Source organism: Notothenia rossii (genome assembly GCF_949606895.1).
Source record: "Notothenia rossii genome assembly, chromosome: 9".
Lineage (NCBI taxonomy): Eukaryota > Metazoa > Chordata > Actinopteri > Perciformes > Nototheniidae > Notothenia > Notothenia rossii.
This window is the reverse complement of record NC_136907.1, coordinates 30067605-30095067: the sequence shown is the minus strand read 5'-3', so window position 1 is coordinate 30095067 and position 27463 is coordinate 30067605. Positions and strand designations below refer to the sequence as shown.

Here is a 27463-nt window from a genome sequence, read left to right as displayed (position 1 = left end):
TCAGGACTTTGTCTCTGGGTCATGCATTTGGGTCCATCAGTTTGTGTCGAGATCCTGACAAGGCAGCTGTATGGGCTCAGAACAGTCTCATAATACACACATGCACACAGAAGGATTCACACTTGTATTTCATGATCCGCAAAAGGATTCACACTTGTATTTCCGGATCCACACTTGTGTTTTTCAATGCACACACAAATGTGTTCCGTTTCATATACATGTAAATAAAATCCAAACACAGAAACAAGTTTTACATGTGTATTTTTGATCCAAACATATTTGTTTTCCGTTTAAATCCCCTGAACCTGCAAACACAAACCGCTTTCTGTGCATGGATCGCTGTGCATTCGTGTGTGGGTTTTTTGAGACTCCCCTGACGCTCAGCCGATTCGTACTTGTAATTCTTTCCATCTATAGCCAATCTGATATCTCCTTCATTCTAAGCCAATCACATGAGCGCGCCCCCACGAGGGTATGATTTATTGCGTTCATGACACTTCATATATGCATTTTGCGCTGTCCGGTCAGCTCGCTAAACAGAGGGCGGAGCATCAGGTGATCATGCAGAGCTGCGTGTCTCCGTCAGACTCAGCAGCTAATCTGATCTTTCTCTCGCGTCCGGTTACACTTCACTCGCGTTTATGTCCATATCGATCAGATCCAGCTCTCCTGATCGGCCTTTATAGAGAGCACCGATCAAACTATTAAGAGTGAATATCGGCCGATAATGACCGGCGGGGCTCCCCCCGTTGACAGTTCACTGTCTAGCACTTGCTTCGTAGTGCACTGATCGATTAGGCTAAGCCAGTGGTTCTCAAACTTTTTCTGTCAGGCCCCCCCTTTGGAGAAAAAAAAGTCGGGCCCCCCCAACACAAATAGTCAGGCTCAGTGGCGGCGCCAGAGATTTATTTTGGGGGTGCTGTGGGGTAGCTTGACGTTTCATAGAGGGTGCTCAAACATTTAGGGTTTCCCATTAATGTGCCGGGCGCTACAGTTGAATTTTCTAGTGCAACACTACCCACGCAAATACCCGTGTACCCGCGACACAATGAAGGCTCGATAATCAGCTCACGGCATATAGATATAAGCAGGGGTAAAGTGCTATTTTTATAGGTGGTGTGTGGACCTCACATAGGGGGGTCCGGGGGCATGGTCCCCCAGGAAGATTTATTTTTAAATATTGAAGTTAAATGCATCAATCTGGTGAACTTTGAGAGCAAAATTAAGAGATCTATGGATACATCTCTCAACACCCATATGAAACAGAACTGTCAACAGATTTACTTTTTCTTTATGGATATTTTACAAATCACCCTTTTAAACGTTATTCTTTTTTTACTGTCATATAGTATTTCATAACTGTTTTTCATTTAATTGTTTACATTCATGGTGACCAAAACGTTTGAGACCCACTGAGAGTCCTTTAACTCACTGAGTCTCTCAGTCTGACAGGAGAGGACTTTCCTCCACTTTGTTGTTGAAAAAAATCCTTATATCCGTTAGCGTAGCTCGCTAGCACCAGTCTCTCTCTCTCTCTCTCTCTCTCTCTCTCTCTCTCTCTCTCTCTCTCTCTCTCTCTCTCTCTCTCTCTCTCTCTCTCTCTCTCTCTCTCTCTCTCATAATAGTACTGTACTGCATCATATTGTTTTAGAATCAATCATCTTTCAATTTATGATCTTTTTTTTCTTTTTTCTTTTCATAACCATTTTTCCTCCTGGTCTCTCGCGCCCCCCCCCCCCCCCCCCCCTGGCATGCCTCTGCGCCCACCAGGGGGGGCGCGCCCCCCACTTTGAGAACCACTGGGCTAAGCTAACCTGTAGCTGCTCCCTCCACACTCACAACAACTTCATACAGACATAAATAAAGCAGCTGTATTCGCCATACAGGAAACACGCATTTAAAACGGTTTTGCCTCCCGTTTTTGTGTACACAAGCATTCATCAATGGTTCGGAAAGTGGCGCTGTACCATAACAATATAAAGGCTCGTATTTGCGTGCATTTCCTGTTTGAAAAGTGGCAATGTAATGAGAGTGGAGGTGTAAAAAGGTAACACTTTTTTCTGTATTTGGATTTTATTTACATGTATTGTATATGAAACGGAACACATTTGTGTGTGCATTGAAAAACACAAGTGTGGATCCGGAAATACAAGTGTGAATCCTTCTGTGTGCATGTGTGTATTATGAGACTGTTCTGAGCCCATACAGCTGCGTTTATTGTGAAATATCTTTTTTTATGCACGTATTGTTGTACTGTGTTAACATCAATAATGCTTGGTAACATATTATCTGCTCCATTCTCTCCATAGTTTTTATTCCTCCTGGTGCAAATAAAAAGACACAAAATGCAGGACTGTCCACTGGCTTGGTTTTTCTTTTGTATTATAAAGCAATTGCATTTTGTTCTGCAACCCTGTGTTGTACAAAGACAATAACCTTGACACGATGAATAAACCCTTGAAGTGTTTCTTGTTTCTCTTTTACTAGTCCAGTACAAAAGCCAGTCATTGCTGTATTCAATGTTGTTTTTCCTTTCAAGGACAGCCACAGTGAAGGTAGCAGATCAATGTCCGTGCAGGGCCCCCCCGAACAGGACGGAGGAGATTTTGGACCTCCATGCAGCCAGCTCTCAAGCTCAATGTCTGCCAGCCTTGTTTTCTATCAAACATAACAAAACTAAGCCTTTAAATGAAAAATCCACACCAGCAAAAGCCTTATTTCCACACACAAAATCTGGGAATCCATTATGTCAAAGTCTGGGAAAAAATAACCTTCCACTGATTGAAATGCACTTTTCAGCACAAAGAAACGGATTCAGGCAGAAAGCTTCAGCTCCGGGAAAAACATTGTGTTCAAAGCACCGATACAAAAGACCGAAGATAAACTTAAGCATAGCCGTCTGGATAATTCATTGTAATGTATTGGGTATAGTCAAGGCTGCAACAAAGAGAATGAAAGGTGCAGTATGCATTATCAAACACTCCCACTCAGTGACTCTCAAGTGCTTAAGCAAAGTATTTTGAGGAATACAGTGAAGGCACTTACTGAGGTGAGTTTCAAGAAGTTTTCATTTGAAAGCTTTCAGATAATTGATTCTTCCAGAAGTACCCTGCTGTCTGCAATTGACTTTATTGTGTGTGTGTGTGTGTGTGTGTGTGTGTGTGTGTGTGTGTGTGTGTGTGTTTGTGTGTGTGTGTGTGTGTGTGTGTGTGTGTGTGTGTGTGTGTGTGTGTTTTTTTTCTTAACAGCCCTTCAGAACTTTACTTGGAGAACTTTGCAAGATTTATTTCTTTCAAAGCTAATGAGATGTTATTATACTAAATGTTTTAAATTGATAAGCAATGCCTTAATAAACAAAATAAATATTGAATGAAGTAAGGAAATGCCTCACTTAATTAAAGGAATACAAAAATCAATGAATACATAAGTATTTCATTGTTTATTTGTAGTGCAAAGAGGGCTTTAATTATGTTAATGCTCTGTTTTTTAGTAATTAACAGGGCTTCATTAATATAAAACTAGAAAAACACAATTACCACTATTCGATACGGAATGTGGCTGTTTCTTCTGGAATGCAGAACATTTGTTGAAAATTACAGTTTCCTTTCTTTTATGGGGTATGATTGCCACTGTTACATTTTATATTGATTCTCCATTTATGTAACCAAGCAACCCATGCTGAGGAGCATAGATTTAATATACTGTGAGGAAACATAATTATGTGCTGTATTTCAAATATATGTAAAAAATCCAACCAAATTAAAACATGTTAGCAAGGAGAAGGTGGTCATTAGGCCAGGGAGTAGTTAATTGAGTCCAGTTAACACCTGAGATTAATAGATCTGCTTTATCTTATTTTACACATTTCCATTTCATATATTCATCTTTCATTTAAGTAACAATGAATGTTAACACAAGTTTAAAACATGAAGCGTGATTATCAATTAAATAAACTGCAAAAAGGGCAACTAATGCTGATCAATCAAATGTTGTTTATTAATGTAATTGGGAATGTTAAAAACAATTTTGATAGTGAATGCATCAATACAATTGTGTTGATCTGATATTTTGGTTGAAAATATTTAAAGAGCCTGCTTGTGATGACAGCATAAGTACACTTTAGGCGCTGCAGCATGTAAGGTAAAACTTGTGAAAAACACGAGACAGAACCCATATCATAAATATTTAACCAACTAACCCGACTTTACCGCAGTGTTTTTTTGTCCAAACCAGGCTAAAAGTATTTTTAAATTTGAAATAGTGTTTACCTCACTAGAAAAATACATACATTGTTTAAACGTCGATTTAGTTGATCTCACACTGTCGGACTTGAATTTTTAATTTGTTTTTCAGTTCAGAAAAGCTCAAGTGAAGCTCAATTTCGGCTTAAAATATTGAGTAAATCAGTCTTTCAGTCTAGACAGTGGTTAGATTCAAGAGGTTAAACCTCGATTTGTCAGTCAATAGTTTGTTCTACTGATATTCCCTGATGCAGGTCCAATAGAGCTCACCCTGATAGACTGATAGTTTATTCCTTTGTGAATTTTAAAGAGATTTGCTAAAGCAACACATTCATTCCAGTATTTATGCATTTGACACTAAAACAGTAACCTGTTCATATTATAAACTTTGTCTCTTTCAATTGTCAGTCTGGTTCTATCTGCACTTTCCCTAATGAAGCTCAGCGAAAGTTCCACCAGGAAGACCTTCTTTACTATGCTATGTTACTACTCTCTCTCCTCTCAATAAGTGATCGGGGGCGACACTCCCCAGCTTAACCAATCACTTCGCAATATTCTCACAATCCTTTCAAAGCGCTCCGCTAACCCTTTTAAATCTGCTCTCCCCCCTCTGTTAGCTGTCATTTCAGGTGAGTCAACGCAACCCTCCTCTACCCCTTTTCACCTCCTGTCCCTCTGAATCCAGGGTTAAGCTAAGCCCCACCCCTTCAGACCGAACCCAACTATCCATTCACCACCACAATTGTCTAGACCCCGGGGGGGGTTTCATCGGATCGGTTTTCCCTTCCCGAATGATACTCCAGCACAACGGGGCCTAATCACCAAAACTCAAAAAAAGCAATCTTTCCACCTTTCTTAAGCTCTTTTCTGTTCTTTGGTTTTAGCGCCTGGCCAACGCGCTCTCACATCACTCAGAGATATATTGTTTGTTTTTGGTACATTTATTTCCATGTTATCGTTCCCACTGTTCGTTCTCTTCTTTAAACACAAATGAAGGTATCTTACAAGACGATGTTGAAACAGTTTTTGTCATTTAAATAAACAAATCTTATCTTCTCTGCATTGCAATGCAGCGGTCAAAACACCGTGTGGCTTCACAACCAAAATATAACCCAGAGTATAATCAGCAGGACTCTTTTAACCAGCTGAGGCAATCGCAGCACCAATCAGGCGCTCCGCCCAACCGTGGCTGCAGATCCCGATCAACTGACATCAATCAATTATACTACATTACATACATCAAATGATTAAATAATCTAAATAATAAATCAACGTTTTGGCTCCTACAACTCCATTACATTCATTTGTGATTTCCTGTACAATAATAATAAGTATGTATTCTTACATCAAAACCGTCTCTCCTGATTGAACCATTGTTGTCCTATAGAGACAAAGTGGAGATGGGGGGTATTTGATACTTTACCATACAAATCAACTGTAACCTGTCAGCAATAAAAGCCACGATTTTGCATGACAACATGTGTCCCACACTTCATTTTACTTCAAATTAATTACAATTTATGAACATATCATTAAAAGACATGTTGAATCAAGCGCATACCAATATTACCATCCTATTAACCAAGATGATGTAAACCCACATTAAGGACTTGTACTTCAAACCACAGCACTTTTTTTTAATATTGAGTGCTCACAATTTTTACCTTTTTTTAAGAATATTTCATAACTTTTAATTTCTTATGTTCTATTCTCAATAGAGCGTTACAGTGATGACCCATTTTTGTAGGTCGACCCTGAGGTTAGCATCACAAGGTACCCTCGACAAAAAGTAATGTGATTTTTCCATTTCATTTGGAATATTGCAGAAAATAAGATCTGTGGCAAACACATGTTTATGATACTTTCACGTTTTGTTCAGCAGGAAAATCTCCACATATTAACAGCACTATTATAAGATGGAGTGTAATTGGTCAGAAGTAAATAGATAACATAATGCTATAAATATACTGCAAACAGTCACATGACTTCACGTCAATGGCACCAAGCTAAAGGCAAACTTGTGGTTGATGTGATGCCATTTAGTAGATTCATTTAGACCCTTTAGACACACAACAGCTTTTTTTAGATACGTAAAGATTCAGACGTTTACCAGTTGGGTGATTAATGGCATCTCTTATGTTGCAGAACAAAACTTAAAAACTTATTTCGGCAATCTAACCAAAGATTCATTAAAAAACAATAACTACAATAGAAAGGAGTCCGGAAGTGCATAAATGCTGACTCATTCCCAGGTTTAGGACTCATTCCTGAGGATGATATTATTGGCTATGTTAATTGTGTTTTTGGGGATCGCCCTAAAAGTCTTCAGGAAAAAGTATCTGAAGATTGGGGAAATAGTGAACACTGGGATCAAAATGTGTGTACCACATTTGAATTGGTATGAGGTGAAGGTTAACAGAGTTGTCAGGCTGGGTGAGGGGGTTCTGGCCCAGGGCTGAGTGTGGAGTGTGGAGTGAGAGCCCTGGATATGGCTGCAGGGTGAAGCTGCCACTCTCAGAGATCTGTCAGTCTGATGCGTGTACAGAAGCACACAGAACAGCACATCACTTATACTTAGGGTTAAGGTTGGAGTGACATGGACTTGTAAGCCTGTAGCTATCCCCTCTTAAATTATTCTAATCACTCTTCCTCCCTTTACTCCACAACAAAATGTAAATAATAAACAGATGCATCGAGAATGAGTTTCAAATAGAGTCCTTAAAGTCTGTATTTAGAAAACGAGACCAATGTTTCTAATGATAAATCACACATGCAAGGAATCTGCTCGTAATGATGTCTTTATACTTATTTTATACTCCTGACTTAACTGTGGTAGTCACAGGTGACTTTGTTGTTATTTGTACTCGAGCTGCGCATGCGTGCGATGGACATATCCAGTGCTAAAGCACCGCCTCTGGCGGTCATCCGGGACTCATACCATAGAACCGTAGTTCCAGACGTAACTATCGTTATATAGCTATAATGAGAGAAAATCCCACAGAAATGTATTCAAACAACACATAAAACACATTGGGAAATGTTCTCCCAATTCTAACCAACACACATTTACTGTAAAACATGTGTTTGCATTTTTACAAAAAAGTCCTGCCGTTTCCCCATCTGTTTTTTTTACAAAAAGTCAGTTTTGTCATGCCTCAGAATATATCCTGTCTGCACCGACAAAGAAAGCCACAGCTCCCCCTTCATTAAAATAATAATCTGACAGTTTGGGAAAGCCAGTTGTTATCTTTAACAGGACGAAAATTCATATCCTATCGTCTATCTGTGTGTAAAATGTAGAAATTCACATTCAAAGCATCCGGCGATCTGAATTAAAGAATATGCTGATTCCGTGTAAAAGCCCAGATGAGCGTGGTGGTCCTGCCCAGGGGCCACAGCACCAGACTCAGTCTATGTTTGTCTGTCCTCTGCCCAGAGGCATCCTGCCATACAGTGTGTCTGCAGAGTGCCTCTCTGAGACAGCAGCAGATGCCTCCCATCAATATTAACAGCCAGTGGTTAACATTGGCTGTCCCCAGTGGTGAGGAACTTTCTCAGACCTCTACGAGTCTCTGCAGCCTCTCCACCTTGACAGTGCCATCATAACTTATTCATCCAGCACCTGTCACCCACCCCCCCCCCCTCCTACCTGCAATTGCAAACAGCGCCTGCCTTTCCAAAACTTGCTGAATTGCTTCTTTGTGAAACCATACTTCAACCAGAGCACAACCTCACCTAACAGCTATATATTTATGTGCATTTTAAATAGAACAAACAGTGCTTGTTTAAGCATTTGGCTCAAATACTGCATTGGGAATGATTAAGCTGAGTATGGAAGACTAATAGAGTGTTGCAGGAATGAGTCATGTATCCGGAAAGGTGTCAGCTTGTTAGCACTGCCAGTTTATATTGTCTCGAGTCAAAGGTTTTAGTTAGATGCCTGAAATAAGATTTCTTTCAAGATTTGCACGTTTGTCATAGGACATAAAATACATCAGTAAATAATACCCATTTGTGAGTGTTTAAAACTTGTATGTGTAATTATAAAGCTTTTTACTGCTGGTGATTGATGGTGTTATAGGGAGATCCTGCTGAACCATAGGTCTTATATTCTGCAATATTCCAAAATCAAATGGAAAAATCTCTTTACAGACTGCGCTGTAGCTCACCTGGTAGAGCCTGCATGTACGGAAGTTCAGTCCCCGTGTGGAGGACTCAGGTTTGAATCTGACCTTGGACCATTATTTTTTTGTCATCCTCTCTTTTTCTTTAATTAAGGTACTTGTCACAATCTGTCTGTGTTTTCCTGTTTTATTTTAAAATGTTATGTGTGTTTCTACTTCCTGTCTTTGTCTCTCCCTCCTTCCTGTTTGATTACCTGATTCTGTTCACCTGGTGCCCATGTGTTTTTCTGTCCTCCCCAGCTGTGTATTGCCGTTGTGATTAGCCTTGCATGTATTTAGGTTCTGGTTTTCTGTCAGTTTCCTGTTAGTGTTTAATATCATTTGTTTTGCACTGCCTCGCCTTGCCCTGGATCTATTATAATAAAGGACTCTTCTTTAAAGTGACTTTGGTGTCCTGAGTTTTACCTGTTCTGCTCTAAGATAAAAAGTTATCTTAGCGCCCACCCTTTCTGTGGAAGCAGACTACATTGCCTTTAATCTGAAGGCACATTTCAGTAACTGGAGGTCTTGGAGCTCTGTCACTGGATGCCGGGAAGCTCTATTACCAGAACTGACCCTACAGTTCCAGGCCGTCCAATAACACAAGTGGAGGCAGTATCAACCACTTGTTTTTTAACTTTGGACATTCAATGAGAAATGGTGCTGCCATTCTTTTTCATGATAGAAGGATTAAGGTCCATTCTTACAATAACCAGTTAGCTCCCGCATATCAGTCTGTCCAAGCTTTACCTTATGTGCTCCATTCATTTTGGACGGCAAAACAGAAAATAAATTCATGGATGGGAAGAAAAGATCAGTCAAAACAAAAATGCACCTCTGAATGGTATTTCATGCTTTATTAGTCATACCTAATAGATTTGAAGGAGCTGTGAGGAGTACAAAAGCCTCCTATATTAAATCCATTGAGACTTCAAATTATGTGGAAATAGTTTTTGCCATCAAATAATATCATCTGACAATACCATTATTCATAGAGGTGCGTTATTTTCGGTGTTTGGATGACACTATGAAATAGGTAATAATTATGATGATAGACCCAAAGACCCAGGAACAGAAACAAAAACAAAGGAAAAAATACATCAGCCAAGAAAATATGTGAGTGGGTAAAATAAAGTGGAGGGGGGGGTCATAGATCCGAATGAGATTATATAGATAGTTAGTGGGAGGATGTTGTGCTCAATGTGGGAGTTAAAGGGAGCCACTGGTTCATGTATTCATATATGTTGGTGTAGGTGCGTTTGAAAATACGGGAAGCAGAGTTGTGAACATTTTCAAGGGTCAGAAATTAGACCGAAGAACAAAGCATACTGTGGTCCAATGTAGAGGTAATTAAGGGGTGAACCAAATGTTTAGCATCAAAGAAAGGTGAGATTTCTGCAATAATGCAAAGGTTGGAACTGATGTTCTGGTAAAGAGAGAGCGGATAAAACATGACACCAAGGTTTCCGACAAGAGAGGATTGAGATTTTAAAATGCGTTAACAATAGTTAGAGTTTAGATCATTTCGTTTTGTGAACAACTGAGTTTTAAAAAGCTTTACTTTATGAGGTGTAGCACGTTTTGGTGTCACGGCAAAGAGTGATTCGTACTTTTTGCAGAAAAGATGTTCGAGAGACAGCACTTAGATACAAAGTGGGCCCATGAAAGAACCTTTCGGGATCTTTGTTTTACTATAAGTCATAAGGATATTGACACACTGCACCTAGAGAGTTTTACGTGCAGGTGAGTACGATGGAAATGACTGACTGTGTCATAAACTGGACTTAACTCCAAGAGGCTCAGAAAGCTGATGGCCCAAGGCAGCTCACAAGGTTGCTGGTTACCCTTGGGAACTGTGCCCAGGTATTAAAGCTTGAGTGAAATGGCTCTGAAAGCGGTGAGTAGATTTGGGCAAAATCACTAGTTTTTGGGGGGTCATCGAAGACTTTAGTTTTTAGAATACGGAAAGATTAGATTAAAAATGTTAAGGCCAATACAGGGATGACAGATATTACAGTTATAAGTGCAGTGTTAAAAAATAATGATAGGTTTTGTACAATTATTGATTGATATTTGTTCTAGGGAGAGAATTCAACATGATGGAGGATGTTAAGGCATTCAAGTAGGCCAGACAGCCTGCCATCATATGCATCTGATTGTCTATCATAATGAATGTTCGGGTTCCCAAATAAGAGCGAAAGGGGACTAAGTAGACTCAAGAGTTTGAGCAGTTCAGTTAGTTCAGGGATGAACAGTGGGACTATTTTTGGTAGTCAATATAATAATGCAGGAAGAAAAGGATTATTGCCTGAAAGATTATGGGCTAAGTGTTCAAATTATTACTTATGGAAAAGCAATTTCAGAAACAGGAAACACAGCAAAGTGTTCGACAGAAAGAGCACCATAACGTTTCCGGAAGAGCACAGATTAAGAATTAAAAAGTTATCTTGTTGATGCCATGATCTGTCCATGATGAAATCATTAGGAAACATGCCATTTTATTACATTTTGTGTGTTAAAATGGCCAATGCAGACTGATTCTAGAGGAGTATTTATTGAATTGATGAATTCCTTGTTACATCAGCATTGAACTAGTTGTTGTGCATACAACTGGTGAGTGGGTGTACAGCTACATGAGCGTAATGAGAAGGTATAGAAGTTCATAGCCACACAGGGCTGATTTTAAGGGGAGAGAGAGGTTTGCTGGTGGAAATCAGGAGACTGGGGGTGAGTTCAGGGGAAAGTTTAAAATTGTGTTAAAAAGATTGTCACTTCAGTTTGAGCCGAGGATGCTGGGGTGGGAGAATATCATTCTCAAAAAACACTACAGGAAGAGAGTTAAAAAAAAAAGGCAGGAACAAAGCCCATGTTTTAATTAAATTATACATACAGTCATTAGCTGAGTACACAAAATCTCTAATGGATGACTTATCTTTAACATTGTGTTCATGTGCTTTCCCACACTTCCATGCAGATTTTGCAGGGGAGAGAATCTGTTGTCTTTTGTTGTTTTACAGCTATTTTGAAACACCATACAGGTCAGTAGCCACATTAACCTTGTGTCACAATTAGGTATGAATATGAGTATGTATATTACAGTGCAGACTGTTTTAAGTGTGTCTATTGAAGCAATAAGTTAAGTCAGAAGAACATATTTTATCTTTTGCATTCATTTGAGGTTTGGTAATTTTCACTTACGCTGAATATCGATAGTGACAGTAGCATCCTTGCCGTTGGGGGCGGCTTTGTTGGAGGCGCGGCAGGTGATCTGCTGCCCCGACTCGATGTTGGAGGGAGACAGGTAGAGGGTGCTGATGGTGCTCTCCCTCTTACCATCCCGCAACAAGGTCTGAGGAATCAAGGACACGAGAGAGGAGTGTTTTAAAAAGTCATATTCATGTGTGCAATTGCATAATTTCCTTCACACACAAAGAAAACACAGCAATGCTCTGACCCTGAGTTCACGGAGCGTAAAGACATTGTATTTATTTATTTATGAGTGAAGTTGTGAGTCCCTCAATTAATAGTTTATTATCTATAGTATTTTTCTGAGGAAGTGATTTTCAGAGCAGATTTATATTTATATATAATAAATGCTTGAATGATTTATTCACAATGAGAGCTGCCGAGGTGTTTAGCCAATGAGTCATTTCAACATATTTAAAACCCAGGTTCTTGTGCTTTTCATCACTTCATTGTTCTTTACTGAGCCCTCTCAAGGACTCCTAAAGTCACCACAACACAACTGGGAAAACTATTTAGTAGACATCATCTGAGACAAGGTTGGTTAACAGACGTTTCCACTTGAGGTTTTTATAATATATAATATTATTATAAAATGTTATATTTTTATTTAATTCATTTTAAAATATGTTTTTTTTAATTCATTGTATAATACGTAATGTTTTATAGATTTCTGCTACTAATAGATCTTTTTAATAATAAGTATGTTGTTCTTACCTACCATACAGATGCTACTGTAGCTTTATTTAATTTTAGTATGTAAGTGCATGCAACTTGAAAATATATAACTTATAATACAATATATGTATGTATGTTGATCATTTGTCACATTTTAAATCATGCCTTTAGAGCTACTGCACATCATTGTAGTGCTACGTTATGGTTACCTGCATTTATGGTTTCATTGAGATTTCTTATCATTAGTGTTAATAACCACACTTGCTAACACCTAACCCCAACACAGTGTAGCATATATTATGTAATAACATAAAACCAATGTTGATCTTAATGAATCTGGACTCGAACAACTCTATCGCCGTCAGTGCTGGAGATACATGGAACTAATATAGAAATTCAAACAACATTTTAACCTTCAGTTACAGTCAAATCATATCATTGATTTAGAGAACTGAGACACCTGTTGTAGTAATTCAGTTCAGCAAGTGGCTGTTTAGAAAGCTTGCTGTTCTAGGTGCTCAGAATAAACTGTGAAACACTGAAAAAGTGTGGTTTATTTTATAACATTTCTACACTACTCTTTAGCCCCTGTCACATAGAGCAATGTCTCTTCCGAATAAAAACATTTTTGCATGAAGAAATAAGAGACAGCACAGAAACAAACTTCTGAAATGGAACAATTATCTTCCCAGAACTCTGGAGAACTGAGCAGCAGCGTGTGAATCCTCTGGGAACACAACAGAAACCTCCAGGACACGATGGGCCCGGGCACCCACTCCCACTGGGGCCTCCTTGTTTTCCAGTGTACAGATTTAGTTTGATGGTGAATATTTCATAAGCTGAGTGTGCAGATTCCTCCTGTATGCAAGACCAGGTCTAATCCCTGGGGGAAAGGCCTGCAGAGAAGAGAGCCATCACTGTTGGATTCATCACTTTGGGGCCACCATGGTCGTGTGTTACAGAGCATATTCTGTCCTTCCTGCTTACTCAATCCAGTGTGCCTTTTCATAATTAGAACTTTTTCTTAGCAGCTTCAGTTTCCTCCCTTGAGTATCCACCTTCTCTGGCACCTACTGTAGGTTGTTGGTTCAGAGCTTTTGAACTGCTGGATAGGCCTAGAGAGATGCAGCAAGGCAAAGCTGACAGGTTGAGAGGATCGAATGCATGTTCTCCTAAATCCGGGACATGTTTAAACCTTAAACCCAGCACAAAAACGTTGCTCTACGTCAGCCAATCGTCTTGCAAATCTCTCACTGCGAGAGGGAACCAGCTAACACTCAACAGACACACACCTGTTCGCTATCATGGCTCCAAAAAGGTGGATTTAGGACACAGTACTTTAATTAAATGTACTGTATAAGCAACATTATTAAGTTGAACCTAATATATACATTTTAAATGTCATATTATTGCTTTCAACTAACCCAATAAACTTGTAGGGAATAATACATGTAATTAAAGTCAACGTTTCAGTTTTTTCAGTTCAGCAGTCTACAGATCTCCCGTCACTTATTGAACACCCAAATGCTTTTACCGAACCTTAGCAAATTATAAAAAATAAATAAAAAATAAAGCGCTTCTCACTTCTCTATGTAGCACAAAGACATGTGTGGTTTATTTTGAACCAATGCAGTAGCAGATTCAATGGTTTGTCTTACTGAAAGCTAATGCACTCTGTTTTCAGGTTGTATCTTCATGGTTTATTGCATTATTGTAAATTGCTTTTGAGCAACACGTTAATAGTGTTTTGCGGAATAGTTGTTTGTCCTATAATGCAAATTACTGGTAATTCAACCTTTCTGGATTACCTCTGAGAAAGAAAAGTAATTTATGTTGCAAATTGTATAAAATATGACCAGCGTCAATAGTAAATGGTCTTTTAATATAATTTCTCAAAAATCAGAAAAGTGGATTAGTTTCAAGTTCAACACAGTGTGTGTGGTATCAGAATGATATCCTGAAGCTCTACATACACTTTTGGTGTTAAGGCCTACAGTACTAATGAATGTTAACTGGATAAAAACTCAACGAGTTCACACTCACACATTTTGTTTATGCTCTTTTTAAAAAGGCCTTTCAGCCTTTTTTTCACAGGATTATGGAATGGAGCATGATGTAAGGATCACATTATTTGTCATCATTGTAACATTCAACAGCTAGAGAGCTCTTCCTGAGGAAAATGAATTTGTGCTGCATAGGGATGGGTATCGTTAGGATTTTATCTATACCGATACTGCTTATCGATACCGGTACTTTTCGATACTCTTATCGATACTTTTCAATCATTTGGTGCTCAAAATTATAGACATGATTACAAGATGTAAAGATTAGACAACAGTCATTTTATTGTAATCTATCTTTTTCAATGTCATACCAAGCAGGTATTGGGGGCGGTTATTACGGGCAGTTCATAAATCCATGTAAACATGACCATTATTCAGTTAAAATGAAACGCTGCGTGCGCACCTCCTAAACCGGAGGCTCCGATCGGCTAACCATTATAATCCGTTTATTGCGTTTATTATTTATAATTATAAAACGGACAAGTCAAATCAAGCAATCTGATTGGTTCTTAGCCGTGATATACTGAGCGTATACCACGGGTAGAATTGTAAGTTACTTTTCACAACAAGTCAGTATCCCTCCGCGTCTGAAAAAAACAGTATACCGTTGGGCTGAAAAGCAAACTGCCTGCAGTTTGCTTGTCGACCCTCCGCTTCGCGTCGGGCCGAACCACGCCCCTTAGCTGTGATATAATGAGCATATACCACGGCCTGTCGTGAGCTATTGCTTAATTGTAATGATGGATTATCAGTAATCATTTTAAAGTTACACAGAGACATTGGATTAACCGTTTTTATGCCCTTGAACACAACTTTTGATCACAAAACAGCAAAGGTAAGACATAATTATCATCATGGCTACGTAAAGTGAAGTTGTTTTCTTGCTCATTACTGGCTGCTAGTTCAGTGAGTTTTGGTCGTACAGTGATGAGACTTATACCAATGGAATCTGTGAAATCGCTTTTGCCAGTTACGTGCTAAAGTAGCCGTTAGCCCGTTTTGCTAAGTGTTGATTTAGACTCTTGGTGTTGGACTTCTGTTCCGTGTAGGTAAAATGGTTAATATCATCTGTTAGCTGAGTTTCTTCCCGTTAAGTGGGTATGCATCATTAATAGGTTGTGAAATGTTAAGAAGCCTTGAGACGCTGTTTCTAGCAAGATGTTGCGTCTGCTCCTATGGTCTGTCCCCGGGAGTCTCACAATAATACGAGCGCTGTTAGTAGAGATGACGAGGGGCATTCACAATGGCCAATCAGAGTGGTACTCAAACCGGATACGTCACACGGGATGAGGGTTCCCAACCAACCAGAATTGTTTAAACTAAGGAAGTAGCATAATTCATACACCAATAGCAGCACCGTTTGTCCAGCGGCTTAACGGTATACCAATACCGTCCAATCAGGTACCGGTACTGACTTAGTACCGGTTTTCTATACCCATCCCTAGTGCTGCATATCTCTCACCTTTCACTCTCAGAAGCATTGAGATGAGATTTGAATGATACTTTTCCAACTTTCTGTAAATAATGAGCCTTATGGATGTTTGGTTTCCAATTCCTCCCACCACATTAGAGGGGAGCCTAACCCTAACTCATTAAATCCCTGCAGCAAGAACATTAAGATCTACCCTCCCATCAAACAGCAAGTGATGCATGAGCTATGGATACTATACATTTGACATGGAATAATAAGTGTATGACTATTCTGATTCAAGTACAGATCCCACCACTCACTGGGGTACCACTGGGTCTGCAGGAAGCTTTAAATTGTTGTTGGGACACTAAGGGGCCTCCCGGAGAGAAGTGTTTTACAAACTTCATAACAGTAACATTTGTACAGCAATGACTGGAATCAAACCCACAATCTGTGTGTTTCCTCCCAGGGCAAGCCCTCGATCAGTTCCACCTAAAAGGCCGCTGGTAAGTCTACAATACTCATTACAGATATTAATAAACATTAAATGTAGAAATGAATCTAAGATGCCTTCGCGGTGGGTGGAATCATTTCTTACTTTTTAATTTAAATCTTTCGAAATAGTTCAAATGTAATGTAGAGGACTAATAATAATACAAATTATATAAATTATTTTATATAACATTAACTATATAATAATGATTCTCTTTAGAATTAAATAAAAGGTAAAATAAATATTTAGTTGGAATAGTTTATACAAATATAATAAGTTAGAGTTAAGATCAGCAAAGAAAGATAAATCAAAAATAAAATGAATATATTGATATAAACATTATAAGTTAAAGTTAAATCTACTCATTTACTACAATAAATAACATGTGGTGTGTTAGTATTAATTATTAACAAGTTAATGCTGAATTGCAGTTTAAAAGGGTTTAGCTTTGGCAGTTTATTGTAGGGAAACAAACATCAGTACAAATGAACCTAAAAGATGTGCTCAGTAATACATGTTCTCATTATGTTATAATTGTGGTGGCATTATCTCACACACAGGGTTGGAGGGTAAATTACTTGTTATCTGGCAACAAAAATTACAATATAAAAGTTATGTAACCTGATCACTTTCTATTACTTTTAGATTACCTCACTATTAAATGCAATGCAAATAAATACATGAGAAAAGACATATCAATAATAGTTTTTTTTACTTACTGATCCTTTTACAACAAACACTATATGATCTTTTTAGTTTGTAGGCCTACTAACATTGTAATTGTCACGATCTGTCTGTGTTGTGTTTTTTCTTGTTTAGATCTGTCTTTTGTTTTCTGTCTGCGTTGTGTTTTGTCTTGTTTAGACCTGACCTTGGTTTCCTGTCTGTGGGCCCTTCTCACTTCGGTTAAATGGATTCCTTGCGTCCCTCACTTGCGTCGTTTCCCTGCGACTAGTCCCTCCCACCAGGGAAGCATGGAGAGATGCAAGGAAACCACGAGAAGCAGGGAAATTAGTTTTAAGAGCAATGACGTCCTTTCCTACGGAGCGTCACGTGAAGCGACGTCCGTTTGTGATGACGCTGCACAGCTGATCGTCTGACAGCAGCCAGTTCTGTCCCCGTTGTTTCCACACACACCCCAACCTCTGTTAGTACACATTTACTGACACAAACATTTGTATCATCTGTTGTAGACCCACATAAATAAAATGAAATAAGAATTAATTCTCAAAAAAGATAAACGCCATTCTTAAAATGTATAAACGAACAATAGTTTGATTAATATTGATTAGAGTGCACTGCACAATAGAAATAAAATAATTGAGAGAAGAAAAAGAGATATGTTATCTATCAAAACCCAGTTAGAGTAACATTCATTGGATTGCACACTTTGTTTGTTTGGTTTGATATGTAGCAAATTAACATTTTAAATAGCACTTAATGACTGACTGAATGGAATTGACAATAAATGAAAATGTAAAACGAAAAAAGCGATCATGAAAATGTTTCCAAAAAATGAATAAAATGATTTTTGACCACTTTGTTATTCAGATATATCACATACTGTATTTGTAACTAAATGATACATGAATTGAAACAAAACACGGTATAAACTGAGGAGTGACTCCCGTGAGGTTCATGTATTTTCTTCAGTCCGCTGGGAAACTGCTTTCATGTCAAGAAGTATCAGATCAGTGCATGCACTGCATCTTCCAATCAGTGAGCCATACACAGTAAGGGGCTGGGCGAGTGTCTGAGGATTTCATCGGAGGATGGTCCGATGGTTCCTCGGTTATCGCTCCTCCATTATCGCTCCTCGCTCCTCCGGCAAAAATAAGGCCATTGGGACGCTACTCAAGATGGCGCAGACAAATCAACTTCCGGTGAGACCGAGACCGAGGAGCGAGGAAATGAAAAATAAGAGAAGTGAGAAGGGCCCTGTGTGTATTCCCTCATACCTGTTCCCTCCTACCTGTTTACTTGATTGTGTTCACCTGGTGCCCCTGTGTTTTCTCTTCCCTCCTCACCTGTCTCTTGTTTCGTTGATTAGTCTTGTGTGTATTTAAGTTCTGTTTTTGCTGTCAGTCTTTGTTGGTTCCTCGTTTGTCTGTGACTGTGTTCACAGGGGAGTGTTCTGTTTATCCGAGTTATCCTTGAACTAAAGGTATTTTCGGTTTAATCTGCATTTGGGTCCTGCTTGCTTCACTCTACCGTAACAGAAGGAAACAACCAAGGATGGGCCCAGCAGATCCATTTGAGCAGTAATTGTTGGATTTTTCCTTTTCTTTGGCTTACTGCTCTGATCGATTGAGGGGAGCGTCCGGTGTTCAGCAGCGAGAGGCTGCTCTGGCAGAAGCGCGCCAGATGGCTACGGAGAAACCAGGCTTGGTGAAATTCTTACCTGGCTGGATTTTGAATTTCTTCTCGGTGTGTGATTCCCGGCCTGCTAGCCCCAAGCATGCTAGCTCCCTGCCTCCCAATTCCCAACCTGACCATACGCCTCGGTGTGTTCCGTCTGGAGTCAACCCTTGCTTCTGCCCCAGTTCCTGCTCCTGTCCAGGAGCTGTTCTCTGGAACTCTTCTGGCTTTTGGAGGTCCACGGAGCCTCCAAACGACTCCTAAGAGAAGGAGTCGCAAGTCCAGGCTAGCAGCCCGAGCCCCAAGAGCCATGGTTCCGGCCCCAGCTCTGGCCCCAGCAGCCATGGTTCCGGCCCCAGTTCTGGCCCCAGCAGCCATGGTTCCGGCCCCAGTTCTGGCCCCAGCAGCCATGGTTCCGGCCCCAGTTCTGGCCCCAGAAGCCATGGTTCCGGTCCCAGTTCTGGCCCCAGCAGCCATGGTTCCCGCCTCAGTCCTGGCCCCAGCAGCCAGGGTTCCGGCCCCAGCAGCCATAGTCCCTCCTCTAGTCCCTCTTCTACTCCCCTCTCTAGTCCCTTCTCGAGTTCCCTCTCGAGTCCCCTCTGGAGTTCCCTCTCTTGTGTCCCCTCTCCAGTTTCCTTTCAAGTCCCTACTCAAGTGCCGTTGGAGGTTGAAGTCAAATCTCAAGTCTCCCCTCGAGTTCTCTCTCCAGTTCCATCTCAAGTCCCTACTCAAGTGCCGTTGGAGGTTCCGCCGGGGGTCCTGCCAACCCTATGTCCTGTGCCGTTGGAGGTCCCGCCGACTATTCTTCTACCGGGGATCCTGCCAACTCTGTGTCCTGTCCCGTTGGGGGTCCCGCCGACTACTCTCCTACCGGGGGTCCTGCCAACCCTTTGTCCTGTCCCGTTGGGGGTTTTGCCGACTACTCTTCTGCTGGGGGTCCTGCCAGCTCCATGTCCTGTCCCGTTGGGGGTCCCGCTGACTGCTCTTTTGCCGGGGGTCCTGCCAACCCTCTGTCCTGTGCCGTTGGAGGCCCCGTCGACTACTCTTCTGCAGGGGCTCCTGCCAACCCTATGTCCCGTGCCATTGGAGGTTCTGCTGAGAGTCCTGCCAATCCCATGTCTTGTTCCGTTGGAGGTCCCGCCGCCACCTGTCTCGCCGGGGGTCCTGCCAACTCCTGTTCCACTTCCGTGGGGGATCCTGCCGAAGCCTGTCCCACCGGCTCCGGTTCTTGCCCGGCCTCCGGAGCTGTCCCGTCAGCGCCTTCCGGCCCGTCCTCCGGAGTTGTTCCGTCGACGCCTGCTTCGCCCTCAAGCCCGGCCCCCTGAGAGCCGCGGTTTTCGCCTTCGAGCCTGGCCCCCTGAGTGCCACGGCCTTCGCCCTCATGCTCGGCTCCCTGAGAGCCGCGGTCTTCGCCCTCGAGCCCGCCCCCCTGACTTTCCCGGCTTCGGTCCTCGCCCTCGGGCCATCCCCCTGACTCTTCCTGCCGCTGCCTTCGCCCTCATGCTCGGCCCCCTGAGTTTGCCCGCTGTGGCCTTCGCCCCTCCATGGACTCTGCCTTGCCCCCGGGCCGTCCGCCCGAGACCCCCACCATGGACTCTGCCTTGCCCCCGGGCCGTCCGCCCAAGACCCCCAACTTGGACTCTGCCTTGCCCCCGGGCTGTCCGCCCGAGTCCCCCTTCTCGGCATCATCCCTTCTGGGCCCTCCGCTGTGCTCCTGGGCTGTAGGCCCAAAACCTGTCCTCCAGACCCCTTCCACCCACCCTGGCATTTGGGTCCTGCTTGCTTCACTCTACCGTAACAGTAATCTTACTAGAAATCCCGTTTTAGGAATGTACAAGTAATCTGATGACGTCTCTTTTTATGTAACTATTTTTGTATCCTATTACCAGTGGCGGCGCCAGAGTATTTTTGTTGGGTAATCTATGGTAGGGCTAACCCATACAGTGGTGGGGCTCAAGTCAGTATTTGCAATGTAATTACATACACGCTATATGGCCCCCCTTGACAGTGAAACGCCACGCGTGAGGTATTATTTCCCTGTCTCAATCAATATTGAACTGATATAAAACGGCACATTTGTCTTGTAGTAAATAAAAAGGGATCACTGTGAACGTGCCGTATGATAGTACACGTTGAAGATCCAATGGCGATTCCGATTGATCTCAATCAGTAACGTATGACGCAGACCCAACGTTTTGTTGCTCTGATTGGCTGTAGGTCTATTCAAATTGCATACGGAGGCATTTGATCTGACTGCGGCCGCGCTGATATTATAACGCCAGAGAATTTCCACACCTTTAGTGTATAAAACTCCCCCACTACTTAGACTAATCCTTGCATCCCTCTTCTAGCATAAGCCCGAATGATCTCAACCATATTGCATCAGTAATGTACACTTGTTGTTACAGCAGGATCAGTTTGTGTGTTGTGGACACGACCCGTATATTTTCGCAATCCGTGTTCTCAACACACTTACTTTAACATCATTTTTCATGGTGGGGATAAGCCATTTCTTGGTATGGCTGTATAGCCTACCCCAGCCATACCCTGGCGCCGCCACTGCCTATTACGTAGTCCCCAAGACTGCTCCCAAAACCATTAGCTGTTGCAACTGGTCATTTCATCGAGAATACTGTGTTTAGTTTAAACACCAAGGAATACAAATGTTTCCAATATGTTTATTATATATGATTGTCCACAGTAAAGAAGGGCTCGTAATTGCAGTTTGTTTAGCAAAACTTCAGATTTTAAAGCATTTCAAAGATCAACAAAAAATAAATAGCCTGAAACAAATCTCTTAATGAAACACCTGAGCAGTAACTTTTCCCCTCACTTGGATCAGCTTCAGAATCTGAGGTAGGTACACGTTTTCTTTGATTTTTCTTCCATTTCCCTACGTGTCTATAAATTCTCCACTCTGTCTCTTCTTTATTCCACACATTATTAAGAATCCATTTGGTTTCCAGGATTACACTGAACCCAGCACTTTAGATGTTGTCGATATGTGTTTGTTACTCATAAAAAGTGGATCCATAATAATACCGTCTTCTCCTCACAGTAATCTCTATAAATTAAATAATATGAAACAGAAACATTTACCAAAATGTGTCAAACTGAATTATACTAGCTGTACCAGGCTGGGATTATTAATAATTTACCCATCATCAACTTGTAAAATTGCTTCTGGGTTTGGCATGATGCAGGACACCATATTTTTACTGAGGCAGTGAAATAAAGGATAATGGAAAAGTTGAATTATTACTCAACAATCACAATGTTTTTAGGTTTTAAATTGGTCACAAATCTTATTTTGAACGAAGTGAGTTGACCCTGTTGTAATGCTTTTGCTCATGAATTCATTTACATTATGGAACATGAGTAAAGGGAACTGATTGCTTGAATTATTAATCTCTCCCCTGAGTAGTTGTCCTTTCCCCGCCAAAAATCCATTGCTCTGTACATCTTCCACACGGTGTTTGAACAGCTAGAGAAAATAAATAAATGCATACGCATGGGCGTAATTTTCACTGGGGACAGGGGGGACATGTCCCCCCACTTTCAAATTAGTTTATTATTTTTTTAACCGCAGACGGCCCGTCATCGCCACGGAGGAGCTGGACACTTGACAGCCTGCCTCTGTGGTTATCTCTGTGGACGCAACTAGGAACGTCGCGTGCATAAACTATAAATAGCCCAATGAATGATGATCAAGTACTGCGGTTGTGACAGAAAAAAACAATGAAACGCCAACAGCAGCAGCAGATTAGTGCTTGGGTGAAAAGAAAGAAAGGAGATGTTGGTCGATTCAGTAAATTAGCTCAGGATAATCATATTTTCTGTCTACAACTGTTGATGTTAGGCTAATGTCGGATTTGCTAGCTTGATGCTACCGGCATTTACCGGCAGTTACTCTCTACACACAGTGGCTCCGCTGCCCGTTAAACAGGTTAATCTTTATCAACCTATCTTATGTTATTTCTCCAACAATTAATGAAGGTTATTAAGCATTTCAGATCCTTTGTTGTTAATTATTGAACGCCAATTGCCATGAAGAAAACAAGCCTCCCTGTCAGTGTTCTCACGCTGTCCTCAAATCCCCGGACTGTTGGACAGACACGGAGGAACAGAGGCAGGGGAGGTTATAGGGGGGGCCAACAGGAGCCAGTGCCCCCCTCCAAAAAATGGTTACAATATTACGATTTATTGGAACAAAATACTGTCTTTATCATTTTAACCAGCTTTTATTGTGCCCCTCTCATGAAATAACTTGCCCCATCCGATTTGTATACACTTTTATTAATGATTAATTAATTACATTTGGCTACACAAACCACACAAATGTCACTCATGTAAATGTACTGTTTTTCAATGAAATGGTCACTTTTTGAATAGTGTTGGATTCACACTAGTCTGGCTCCGGTCTTGACTCGGTCTCACCCACTGCCGGGCAGGGCGAGACCGAGACCATGGTCGTGACCTCTTAAAGTCTTGGTCTTGCCGGTCTTGCCGGTCTTGGTCTTAGTTAAGATGGTCTTGATTACAACAATACCAATGGCTCAATATGATTATAACACCATTGCTTTCATAGCAGAGATCAGATGAGGTGGAGCTGCCTCAAGACACAGAGGGTGAGGCAGAGAGGAGCAGCAGCAGCACAGAGTTGCAGCAGGTATGTTAAGTGCTGTAGTCAGGTGATTTCAATTTGAGATGAGAGGAAGAAGTGTATAAGAAGTGAATACAGTAGGAATAACATTTAAAGTGTTGTAATGTAAAGCAGAACAAATACTTAGTTGCTCACAAGACTGAGTGCACTACTAGTAATAATACAACCAACATGATTTCCCAGCATTGTTCTATATATTTTTGTGTCATGCTTTCATAGATCAAATGAGCTGGAGGTGCTTCAAGACAGGGAGGGTGAGACAGGAAGAAGCAGTTTAGAGTTGCAGGTAAGTGCTGTATAAAGGGCCGGGTTATTTGGTATTTTCAATGATGTCTCATGTCAGCAACAGGCTAGCATATTGTCATATTTTATAGGAAAGACCTGAGGAGACATAAGGAGAGAAGTGCAGGCAGAAAGCTGAACCAAACCATGCTGACCCAAAGCTCATTGTAGTGCAGCAGCTTATCAACAAAACGTTACGATTCCAAGAAAAGTGATACCGTGAATTTTCCGTAGCTCCACTACAGTCCAGGAGTCAATGGAATCTTGTGTTTTTTCTGTGCTCAAGCTTTTGGGCATGGAAGATCGAATTTGGCCAAGAATGCAGATCCAACCTTTTGCAAAACTGGTCTCCGAAACTGGAAAAAGGCAACAAAAAAATGAGCAGAACATGTCCAAAGCAATGCACACAAACTTGCTGTCACTACCCACTGCCAACAAACTAAACCAGTCGATGTCCAGCTTTCTTCAGCCAAAGCTGCACAGCAACATTACATTTCATTTAGCTGAGGCTTTTATCCAAAGCAACTTACAATTACCAATTACAGGGACATTCTCCCCAGAGTAACTATGGATTAAACGTATGTTTTTTTTTCCACAATGTTGGGGAAATTAATGGATAAAATGCACGGATTATTATTATTATTATTATTCCAACTCCGATCGGGACACTGGGTCCACCGTTTCCCCGCAGCGAGGCTCCCCCCGTTGACAGTTTACGTGGGCTGGGCTGGGTGCAGTGACGGGGTCCCGATGGGCCGGTACCGAAGTGGGCCGGTCGGATAAGTCACTAGCACATCCCCCACTCCCCCCGTTGACAACTTACTAGTGGTACCGAAGTGGGCCGGTCGAGAGTCCCGGGATGATTTATAGTCCCAGTCCACCACTGGCTACATGAAGGTATTATCGCCCATATTGACGCACCTAATTCCTAAACTTGTAACAGATACAACATAAACCGATCCTTCAGCCTCATATAAGCTCTCAGACACGTTCAAAATTAAACTGTCATCGCTGTCTGAGCTTGCTGCTGTGTGCGCCATTGTGCGTTTACATGCAGATGCTGGGATCCTGAACTGTGCAGCTGGAGCGCTTGGTCCGCAATGACATCACACATCATTTGGCGGGATTTGAAGAATCCCCGAGAAAATCCAGAATATGGTCAACATTGAAGGGGAGATTAATGGTTATCAAAGTACAAATATCCAAAATCAGTTCAGTAACGGTTTTCAAGGGGACAATATTTACTCAAATTGATGGATTTGGATGATGGGGGAAACTCGTGTCACAGGCTCTTTAAGCCAGTTACTCAAAGTAAGATCTGAAGATGACCCTGGCTTAGAGAGATGGCTGTCAACAAGAAAACATGATTTCACATCCCCCCAAATCCAGAATGCAATATTAAATCTATTTGCAAACACCATAATTAGGGACATAATTAGCTCAATTTACAAGCTGCCTCTCCTCCAGTATTCCATTATTATTGATGGAACCCAGGACATAGAAGGGACTGAACAGGAAGCCATTTGTGTGAGCCATGATTTGGTCCCCCAGGAGGCCTTCTTGGGTTTTTACAAGGTCTCAAGCACAACTGGGGAAAACATAGCAATGTCTGTACAAATTGTCTGGAAAATACAAAACAAAATGTGTGAACATTGCAACAGCAGCATCAGGGACAGTTAGCAATCTGCGGCCCTTGTGTCAAACAAGATGGACCACCAGGACTCCAGCAATCTGGTCTGTGCTACGTCAGTACGAGTCAGTGCTACTGAGCTTAGAGGACATGGCCCAAACAGATGCCTCAAACACTGGTGTGACTGCAAGAGGGTTGCTGGAGAGATTCGGAAAAGTTACGACAGTGTTACGACTCATGCTAGCCACTGAAGTAATTCAGGAGTTGGAGTCCCTTAATTGCACACTGCAGAAGCAGACAGAAACCGTGTCTGGTATGCTATCTGCAGCAGATTGTGTTAGGACCACCCTGAGGGCAAAGAGAACGGAGTAGAAGTTCCAGGAAATTTACAGCCAAGCGACAGAGAAGATCTGCATGCTAATATTGAGCCAACCCAGTCTCATGGCATTTCGTGTTCACCAACACGATTTTTAATCTATTGATTCGTGTTCACCAACACGATTTTAATCTATTGATTCGTGTTCACCAACACGATTTTCCCCTTTGTTTCGTGTTGCACAGCACGATTTTAAAAGCAATGTATTTCTACTGGTAATGTGTTTAGTTTCTGCAGCACGTCTTTTTCTCCGGTCGGGTCGTGGAAGACCGGAAGCTGTGTGGTTCATAAAAACATGTTCTTATTCAATATCAAGCCACAATTATTGCTTTTATTTTAAATCGTATAATTTCGGACTTTTGTGTCCGTCTGTGAGGAAAATAAATGGGGCTCAGAGCCACAGAACACTGAAATCTGTATTTTTTAAATCTTTTTTTCCTTCTAATTTGTTATTCTTTTCAAAATAACACACTGTTATTTACTCACCAATAACACACAATTATCCTTGCTTTTATTTATTGGTTTAATTCCATAATCTCGGGCTTTGTTGGCGTCCTTCAGGAACTGAATTTCAAAATAAAAATAACCGGAAACAGACGTAGGCATTTCGAGCACTTACCCAAGATCCTCAGCTATGGTTTAAGCTCGCTGATTGGATGTTTTAGCCGCAATGCATGCTGGGATTTGGTGTTTATATGATATGAAATCCGGAAAACATTTTAAAAGAATAAAATAATACTTAATTCCGAGTGTTCTTGCTTTTCTCTTTGAAAGTCATCACATAACGGCATTGTAATACACGGTCCGGCTCCATTACATATTACAGATCTGCCGTAGTTCTTTATTTATAGAGCCCTGAGGAGAAGACCTTTGGAAAAACTGGAAGAAATGCCACCGAAACTGAATACTTAACGTGGATCATAAATATATCAACAATTAAACAACATCTTCAATTTCTCTTCACACAATACGTCTCCTTGCAGTATCAACACTAATTCAGCTGACTTTTATATTTGATCTAATTCGTAGATAGGTTATATTTACACCATAACGGTGCACAGCTGATATAAAAGGACTTTGATTTTCTTTGAATATAAGAATGTAAATACTGAGTCTGAAATAGTATAGCAATATGCATTAAAATTATGTGAAAACATGTATAAAACTACACATCTTCAGATGTTGTACATACATAAGTGTCCTACACTGATAATACAAAGTTATTATAGCTGTGTGTACCTTGTGTGCACCGCCTAGTGGTTAAAGCACGTTATTGAATTATTGTTTTTATGTGTTATATTTGATTAAAAAAATATTAAGAGTACATTCTTTCATAGGGGGAAAGTAGAAGGTCTGTGATAGAAATATAGAATATAAAAAATCAAGAAGATACAGTAAGTGATCTCTACAATAAAACAGTTTAGAGCAGGATGTACAAAGATATTAATAGGAGGATGTGCAAAACAGAAAAACGAATTAACCTTTATTTAAACATTAAATAATACTTTAGATTAAGGTCCTCTTTTAAATAAGAAAAAAACTTTGGGGGTATCTACAGATAAATATTAAGCCTGACAAAGTACTTAACGTCTAATATATTGCTTTCCTGCAATGTTAACTATGTTGAAGCAGTTATTTTAACTGATATTATACATATGAATTATACTCTTATGTATGTAGATAGTATAAGAAATGTGCAGAATATGACAGTTTAATGGTGGACGTTCAAACCCATGTTGATAGATGTCTTGTAATGTGCTGTTGAGGAACCTGTGACCCAAGATTTTCATTCATTGCGTACACCGTAGTTTTGTATATGATATGTCAATAACCTTCGAAAATCTTGAAATCTTGAAAGGGAT

At 40.9% G+C, this 27463-nt stretch overlaps 1 protein-coding gene across 1 annotated transcript in view; it reads right to left on the bottom strand.

Moving 5' to 3' along the window:
• The window catches only part of kirrel3a (kirre like nephrin family adhesion molecule 3a), a 456972-nt gene that overhangs the window by 120247 nt on the left and 309262 nt on the right, over positions 1-27463 (bottom strand). Inside the window, exon 5 of the mRNA XM_079650321.1 lies at positions 11603-11753. Within this exon, the coding sequence (XP_079506447.1) occupies positions 11603-11753 (151 nt within the window). The remainder of the gene's footprint in view (positions 1-11602; positions 11754-27463) is intronic.